Below are 8242 nucleotides of genomic sequence, written 5' to 3'. Positions count from 1 at the left end.
GAGGAAAATTATCACAAGGTGCTTATTTCTGGCGTGAGCCCAGGTATTCTGGTACTAGTACAAGATGCCCTCCCCCGCGTCTGCTGCATCTGGGGAATACTGGGGCAGGAGAATACGGAGAAACCCCAAACGCCAATGCAAGGAGTGCCTCGGTTGCTGTATGATTTCGGTAGTTGACGCTATCCGACGCCCAGATATTCTCTTGGCTTTACCATCATGACTCCCAAGGAGCTGATTTCTCAACTCACCCCGCGATTAGAGTTCAACTCGAATAAGGGTGCTCGGTCGCGATTCCGAACGCGAGACAACATTGGTCAGGCAGGATGTCACGGCTTCCGGGATCCGGAATCGTCACCGAGAAGCGGTGCATATTCTGAAGGTAACCGTGGTTGTTTGTGGTCTGAGAGCTGAGGTACGCAACACTGTGCGACCCTGAGATGGCTCGAGAATTGCGCTACTAAGTATAAGTATCCAACATGGTTAGTGATTTGTCTCTGACGGCGACTGCTTTGACCCGAAGTAGCGCGGGGTAAGCCGAGTTATACCAAGAACCAGCCAGAGAGCGAGATGTATTGTTGGTTGGATGTCCCTACGCGCCAGGCGTCCGATCGCCCGATCGTGAATACTTAATGCAAGATGGATATTTTTGCAACAAGATGCAGCACCGCCGCAGCGTTGGAAGGTTATCTATTCAAAGCATGAAGATGACACACTTAATCGCCGTTGAGCCACGTGCGGTCCGGGGTTGGTGGTCGGTGTCCTGTCAGATTATGCTGGTCGAGGCTGCCTCGTGTCTGTTCAGCCGCAGCGCTGCACAGCCCACACTACCTCGACCCGTTTGTGAGGCTCGCGAACCCCATCATTTGCACTAGTTGACCCGTTGGGATGGATTTGTTTGAGCGACCGAGAGCCTCTCCTGCTTGTCTACCTGAGCGTCCTGGTTCAGGCATACATGAATATGTGTATGACAAAGGATACTGTAGGTCGCGTCGATGGATTCCTGCAGCGTCAGAAGCGCCTGACGGAAGGATTTCGAAGGCAACGGAGATTATATTTCAGCCCTGCCGGGATCACGGCCACACGGGCCCGCGGCTCACTGTGTCGAGTCTGCCTTATCCCAAATTAGACCAGCTTGGCTCGAGCAAACGAAAAGAACCAAGCGGTGGCCTCGGAGGCTCAAACCAGTCAGGCTGTCAACACTGGTGACTGGGTAACGGGGGGTTCTTCGCCGTGGAGACTACAGTGGCCCCCAACCTCATTTCCACTGCCACGGTGTTAGTGCGCTGTAGCGGCTCCGCCATGCGGAGAATCATTGCCCAAAGGACCGCCCAGCGGTTAAAAGAGACAAAATTTGGTTCTTGGGCGCGAATCAGCGGCTCAGCTGAGCGTTGGGTCCGTGTTCATAAGCTTTCGCTGGCATAGCCTCACGCGGCGCTCACCAAAGCCGCAGCACCGGAGTCTGATATGATGTCGTGCTGCATTGCCTTAATCTAAACCCACTCATCTTAATATTAATAAGAGTAAGCCAGGGCGTTGCTTGGGAGTCTTTTATTCCCGTCATGTTTTCCTTCCAATCTGCAAGGCCTGCGAACTCGAAATGCTCGGAAAGATGCACTACCCTCTACCAACATCACTCGCTTCCACGCTAGGCGGTTCGTTTGGACGTCGTACTGACAGTCATAAGCCAAAGCGCTAACATCACGTACAGGCGAATGCAAAAAGGCTGAAGCCATCCTAAATTCTTTTATCAACCCGGATATAGTCAGCGTGGATAAGACTATCCCACGCAACGTGCTTGAAAATGCAAAGGTAAACCACCACCACTGATGCCAAATGTACTGAAATTAACGGGAATAGGGCCTCGCCGTATTCAGCGTTTTCGAAGTCGGAATGGTTCGCTCCATCCGTTTCGGCTCTGGTCTCGTCGTCGCCCGTCTCCCCAACGGTACCTGGTCGGCTCCGTCCGCGATCGCCACCGAAAAATTGAAGGTCAAGGGCCAATTTGGGATGGAATTCACCGATTTCGTATACGTGCTCAACAGCGATGCTGCCGTGGAGAAGTTTTCAGAGGGGAAGAACTTCATATTGGGTCAGGATGTCTCCATAGCGGTTGGACCGTTTGGACGCAGCGCAGAGCTTGCAGGAGACTCATATAACGCTGATATATTCGCCTACTGCAAGACACGTGCTGTCTTTGGAGGGTCAACGCTCGAAGGAGCGACTATTGGCGAGCGACCGGATGCAAATCGGAAGTTGTATCAGGAGATGGTCGCACCAAGGCAGTTACTCCGGGGCGAGGTCACTCTGCCACCAGAGACATATGCACTGATGAAGATCCTGCATTCGACATGGCTGCGGCCGATCGGAAGAAGCCCATCTCTCGACAAGACATCCAAACCCGCGAAGAAAGAACCACAAAATTCTGAAGCAGTAGAGCTATCGTCTGAGCTACCAGAGACTTCTGAATCGCCGACAACAACGGCAGCTTCCTCTCCAGTAACACCACGATCTACCTCACGAGAGTCTCGGTTTTACGGACCAAAACAGACAGGACCTCAGATCACGATAGAAATCACCGATTGTTCAGCAGTTGAGCTGCCGAAGAGCCTAACGATGGACCCACCACCGCAGCGAAATTCCGTTGCGATACAGCCTGATTCAAGTTCAAGCTCCCCTACTCGACGCCCGACTGTTTTGACACCGGGGAGACGATCGTGGAGTGTCTCGTCGTCCGACAACAGCTGGAGTCGTCATGATCCATTGCCCATTTGATCTTGACGCCTTTCTTTCTTTCTGTTTTTCTCTCCTTCACTCCATTGCATTTTTGGTGCATACTTTGAATTATCAAGCGGGTTGAATTGCATTCCGACTGGATCGCGTTGTACATAGACTTGAGAGCTGCATTTGATACCCGAATATATGTTTAGACGAAGTATATTATATGATGTCTATTGTAAATGTGCCGAGTCAAGGGAGAGATACATCAAATGGGATATACGGCTCCACGAATGACGCCATCGCACCGACACCAATCTCAAGATCAAGCTCGTTCATGACAGCGTCCCAATCTTGCGGCGCCATAATATGTTCATATGGCACACTGGGTTGAGGAGGACCTAGCGATGCCGGGAAAGGTGTTTCGGGGCCGTGACTACTCACTAGCGTTTGGTTGGCGAATGCTGCCTGCCTGGCAACCGCGAACTGTGAAAACTGATAGAAAGACTGGCATGCATCGTACAGCTTCTTCCCGGGTAAAGAGCTAGTGGCTATCGGTTCGATGGCTGTAATGGTAGCGGAGAGAAGAGCCAGGTCCTCTGCTGAGGATGACGCCACTGTATTTCCGGCGAGTACCACAAAGCTGGCGAAGGGGACTAGGGAAAACAAGCTGCCAAATGAGAATAAGGATATGTCAAACATTATCATTGGATTTGGGATTGGGAGGGAAACATACAAATTTAGAAACCTGGTCCACCCGAGCAAATCCCGTTGACCAAGGGTCTGGCTTCCGCGGACTATTGTGGCGAGGGCTTGTCTGGCGGCATTGATACAGTCAGCATTGCATTGGAGAGGATGTGAGTTTGGTTCATTGCTTGGAGCGAGTCTGTAGGCGATTGTAACAAAGCAATGCATGATGATATCGACAAGGATGCTTGCGTTTTCAAACACTGCGTCGACGGGGGTAGCCAGGAGTGACTGGCATTCTAGTGGTTAGCGGTGTATCCTGGAAATTGGTATCGGGGAAAACGCGAGTCTCACTCTTTTAACGTCGTTGTTGACTTTCGCGAGTTTAGCGGCGAAAGATTGGGCGTTGTCAGCGCGTGCCTGCGGGGAGGATTGTTGTGCGGCTGCGGAGAAGAGTTGGATGTGCATTTCGCCGACAATTAATGAAAATTGGACGAAACCGAAGTATAAACTGTTGTGTTTCAATTAGTCCCGGAGGGTTGGAAATGGATAATGCGCGTACAATGGCACCCCCGGCGTTGCATGAGATAGTGATGGCAGTGTTGTGGCGATATCGTATTGAGGAATTGAGGGAGTCCTTCCAAGCGTAAACGCCATACCCGTGTTCATAACGTATATGTGCCAAAATATGCTCCGCTTTCTTGAAATGTCTTTCCCCATGTCAGAAGGGAGTTGGTGGAACCCGAGGTCTATGCACATCCTCGATGCTGAAGAGATCATTGACCAAGCAACTGCGCTTCGGCCGCATTTCAGACAGTAGTTTGTCTTTTCAATTCAGTATGGGAGGATCATATGGGTATCGGAACATACCAAAATGGACAGTGCTTGACACCACTGGAAAGATGGGTCCTGACAAAGCCGGATAGATTGGATTGCAGCGTCCAAGTTTGCAGATAGTAAGCGCAACATTTCCTGAACATCGTCCCCAGTCACTGCTATCTGCGAGAAATGATGGGGACTTAGACTGAGGAATAAGTAGTACAGGCCGGCGTTGACAATTATCCAAGCCGATAGGGAGTAGTGGTTGACAGCGAAATAGACTCTTTGGCATAGCTCCTCAAATTCCTGTTCGCTGACCACAGGAACGTCTATGAAGAACCGCTGTTTCTCAGTGTGCAGTAGCCGGAGGAGCCGGAGGACAGGATCTAGTGGAGGGAGTGTTCTTCCGTCCAGTTCGGGGTAGAGGACTTGGGAAAGAGATGGATATGCACTGCTGCCTGGAGCAGCATTTTTGTTATCGGGCGTGTGAAGCATTTGAGTAGCATGGGTTGCAGAAAAGTCCGCATCAGCCATGCTCAAATCCAAAGATAATGCAGCTGTTTTGATGGTATCAGCTACCCGCCGAACGTGGGCTTCAAATGAGGAGTCGCCAGTATAGCCTTCTGATGCCCCAGAAGTATCTAGTAGATGATTGCTGACGAATGGCGCTGGAGAGTCATTTTGGGGCTGCTGACGCCATTCATTATTGTGCAAGAGCTTCTGTAAAGAACGGGAAACATCTTGCAGTGAGCGGTCGACGTTCTCTATAGCTTCATCGTAGCGAGCGGAGATAAGGACGCGCTGACGCTTCTCCGGTGCGCGACGAGTAAGTCTGCATTCCAGTTCTGCTGCAACACAGCTGGAGCATGGAGAGCCGCGATCGCATTTGGTCTACTGATGAGCAAATAAATTACATGTAGAAAGAAGATGGACTTTCCGGGTTTCCCACCTTTCTGTCTTTGCAATTGTCACACTGGTATGGAATTAGTGTAGCACAACCTCAGCTGAGGGTTAGAACTCACGGCTGGTTTTTTGGCGGTGCCATTGTTGTTTTCTTCCATGGAGATAGTATGGATGAATATCAGAGACAGGGAGAGGGATGAGAAGTATACAAAATAAGGAGAGGGGTGTTTGGGGACGACAACTGGTGTTGTGATGGTTTCCTGGTGATAGTGAGATTCCGGCCGCACAAAATGATGAGTAAGACACAGCACAAAGCTAAATTATGCACATTATGTATGGAGTCTTGTGAGCTTGTATCTAAGAATAGACATGATTAACCTGTTCCTTATATATAGAAGAGATTCACGAGGAACCTATGTATAGTGTTAATCTGATTATAATAGATAGTAGACAAACGTTTCTGTGTATTGGTAGTAATAATAGTTACTAAATGCTGGTTATCTCTACTGGGCGTTCTCGATTTTTTGTTTTTCTTCGTCTGATGCGTAACCGATATCTGCTTCACTCATATCAGGCGTGGGGCGTAATCCACCAAAAGCCCAGGACCAGTGATTGACGACGCTGCGTATGTTAAGACCAACAAGTTTCCTGGTTGGCATCAAGAACAGCTCATTGATTTCCTCGAGGGTCTTATCCTTGGTCTCAGGCATGAAGAACAACTGGTAGAAGAAGCCAAGGACGGCCAAACCACCGAAGAATCCAATCGTCAGGCCGGTATAAGTCATTGCCGCTTGCATCCGGTCAAAGTTATAGGTAACAATGAATGACCAGAGATAGAGGAAAGTTGAACAGATGGCCATTCCTTGGCTGCGAGTGTTAAAATCAAAGCTCTCTGCAGGAACGACCCATGTCAGGCATGAGTATGCGCCGAAGAAGCCCATGTATAGAACGATCCCGGAGAAAAAAAGGCCTAAAGCGGTAGCCTTGTTTTCCAGGAAATAGTCGTAACTTTTGTTGGTGTACAAATAGCCGACGCCAACGAGGACTAAACCGATAATGAAGACGACGATATTCTGTGCCCAAACACGGCGGCCGAACCTGTCCATTGTGAACACCGCCGGGATTGTTCCCAGGAACAATGCGCCGCCACCAACCATCGACATGAGGACAGATTCGCGTTCTGTGAAGTTCATCTTGGCCATCAAGTTGGACATGTTGTACATCACTGCGTTGATACCAGTCATTTGGCCGAAGAAAATCATCATCGACGCGTAGACAAGGGCACGGCGGTTGCGAGGATATACGCAGACCTCTAGATAGCGCCGGTACCACACACTAGCAGCGGAGCGTTCGATCTCATTCTGGACCGTGACCTCCATGATTAGGAACTCTTCCAGGTTCTTAGGGTTGGATACGTCGCGCAGCGACTTCCATACTTCCCAAGCACGTCCAGTCTTACCCTTGGACACGAGCCAACGCGGTGACTCGGGTAGGAAGCACATTCCAGCCCACAAAATGGACGAGAACACAATAGATGAACCAAGCATAAACCGCCAGCTGCCCGGAACATCAAAGAAAATCGCGCCTACCGCATAACCAACCACCTCACCGAAAGCGATCATCAGCTGGTAGATCGATACCAAGTTGCCACGAAGCTCTGGTGGAACACATTCAGAAATATAGATACCGACACAACCACCTTCAACGCCAACGCCAATTCCAAGGATAAAGCGGCCGGCAAACAGCATTCCTATATTTCGAGCCCCAGCACAGAGACCAGCTCCTAAAGAATACCACAAGCACGAGACGATGATCGAGTTGCGGCGGCCGATATAGAAGTTGAGCGGCATCATCATCAATGCACCGGCCATGGCTCCTAACGGCATCAGCGATGAGACCAGGGAGATATCATTCTTCATCCTTGGGTCGTCCAAGCTCTCCCATTCGCCCAATCTGACAAATTGCCGCCGGATCCCAGGCAGAGCACCCGATATCACCGACTGGTCCAGGCCGCTCAGCATACCGCTGAACGCTGCAAAGACCCCCAGAGTCATAACTAATTTTCGTGTGTTCTTCACAGTGAAAGGGACTCGGAAGAATGCGATGCGGTCGTAGATTGATTCATTAGCCATATATTCTAGGCTCTGCTGGTCTCGTCGTTCAATTTCGCGTGCATGTTCCGCCGGCGAAAAAGTCTCTCGATTAAATACATCGTCGAGCTCGTCGTGGTCGCTTGTAGAGTTATGCATGTTTATTTGATAGTGACTTAGGGTTAAGAGCAACTGGCCAGCTGATGAAGAGAAGGGGAAAGGATAATAAATTGAAACCGAAGGTCATCGGGACAGCTTTAAAAGGCTTCCCTCTGTCGACTTCCCGTCCGGCTGTCCTTTAGGAACTTTCACAAATCTTGACCTGCAGTAACAACCCTTCCGCATCATACTGAGTGGGCTTATCAACTATGACTTAAAAAACGTTCGGGCCAATGGCATGCCTTGATGACGTGTTCCGAAGACTGGGGACATCGGCATGGTCAACGACCCGATTGGGTGTGCCTGCAGAAGTAATATCCGGGTACGCCGGCTTACTCTTCTTAATGCTACAGTACCAAGTGTTATTACGCCTTGAATCGCGGAGAGCAGTGGGACTCTTCCGAGAATGTCGATTTCTATCCCTTGATTAGTTATTCTGGCCGTCAAGGTGGAACCCCGATGTGATGATCGTGCGCCGACGGATCCCTCATCCTCCGCTCGGGCGAAGAAAGCGCAGGCAATGCCAACGCCCCCACGCTATGTTGCCCGCAATTATTATTGAGAGATGCCTCAAGAGAACCCAACCACGCCCCCGGATCGCGTTGTTGCCGCGGTGGTGACCCCTGTAAATGGGTTTGTCACCCGTCGCGGAAGACCCCCGCATCTCCGCGATCACTGGGATACAATCTCTTAGTGGAATGAGTTCATTGAAGGTCTCAATTTTAATATACGCCCCATTTGAAGACTCAAATTGGCAAGGCAGGGCACTACCCAGATAAGTACTCTAGTTGGACCCCTAGTAATTATGGCTGTACGCTTGGCACGGTAGTGTATAGTAGTGTTGATAACAGTCATGAAGCCTTTGTGAT

At 50.2% G+C, this 8242-nt stretch overlaps 3 protein-coding genes across 3 annotated transcripts; 1 reads left to right on the top strand and 2 right to left on the bottom strand.

Annotated features, from left to right (window-relative positions):
- Positions 1-1857: 1857 nt before the first annotated feature.
- Positions 1858-2772, top strand: ASPVEDRAFT_125345 (uncharacterized protein; the record flags this gene model as incomplete). The annotated part of the gene is made up of 1 exon (XM_040806266.1): positions 1858-2772. A coding segment is annotated over one exon (915 nt), but the record flags the coding sequence as incomplete, so codon positions are not given.
- A 97-nt stretch (positions 2773-2869) lies between these two features.
- Positions 2870-5361, bottom strand: ASPVEDRAFT_485905 (uncharacterized protein). Its single transcript, XM_040814038.1, has 7 exons — positions 5244-5361; positions 5171-5194; positions 4273-5112; positions 3965-4227; positions 3757-3913; positions 3452-3693; positions 2870-3385 (listed from the first exon to the last, which is right to left on the bottom strand). The coding sequence occupies exons 1-7, from the start codon at positions 5280-5282 to the stop codon at positions 2968-2970; spliced, it is 1983 nt and encodes a 660-aa protein (XP_040664673.1). The 5' UTR covers positions 5283-5361; the 3' UTR covers positions 2870-2967.
- Positions 5362-5580: 219 nt separating this feature from the next.
- ASPVEDRAFT_38376 (uncharacterized protein) lies at positions 5581-7547 on the bottom strand. The gene has a single exon (XM_040811690.1). The coding sequence runs from the start codon at positions 7371-7373 to the stop codon at positions 5628-5630; it is 1746 nt and encodes a 581-aa protein (XP_040664672.1). The 5' UTR covers positions 7374-7547; the 3' UTR covers positions 5581-5627.
- Positions 7548-8242: the final 695 nt, after the last annotated feature.

The sequence above is a fragment of the Aspergillus versicolor genome, assembly GCF_001890125.1.
Source record: "Aspergillus versicolor CBS 583.65 unplaced genomic scaffold ASPVEscaffold_2, whole genome shotgun sequence".
NCBI lineage: Eukaryota > Fungi > Ascomycota > Eurotiomycetes > Eurotiales > Aspergillaceae > Aspergillus > Aspergillus versicolor.
Note: the sequence above shows the minus strand (reverse complement) of the source record. Positions and strands in the feature narration are given on the sequence as shown.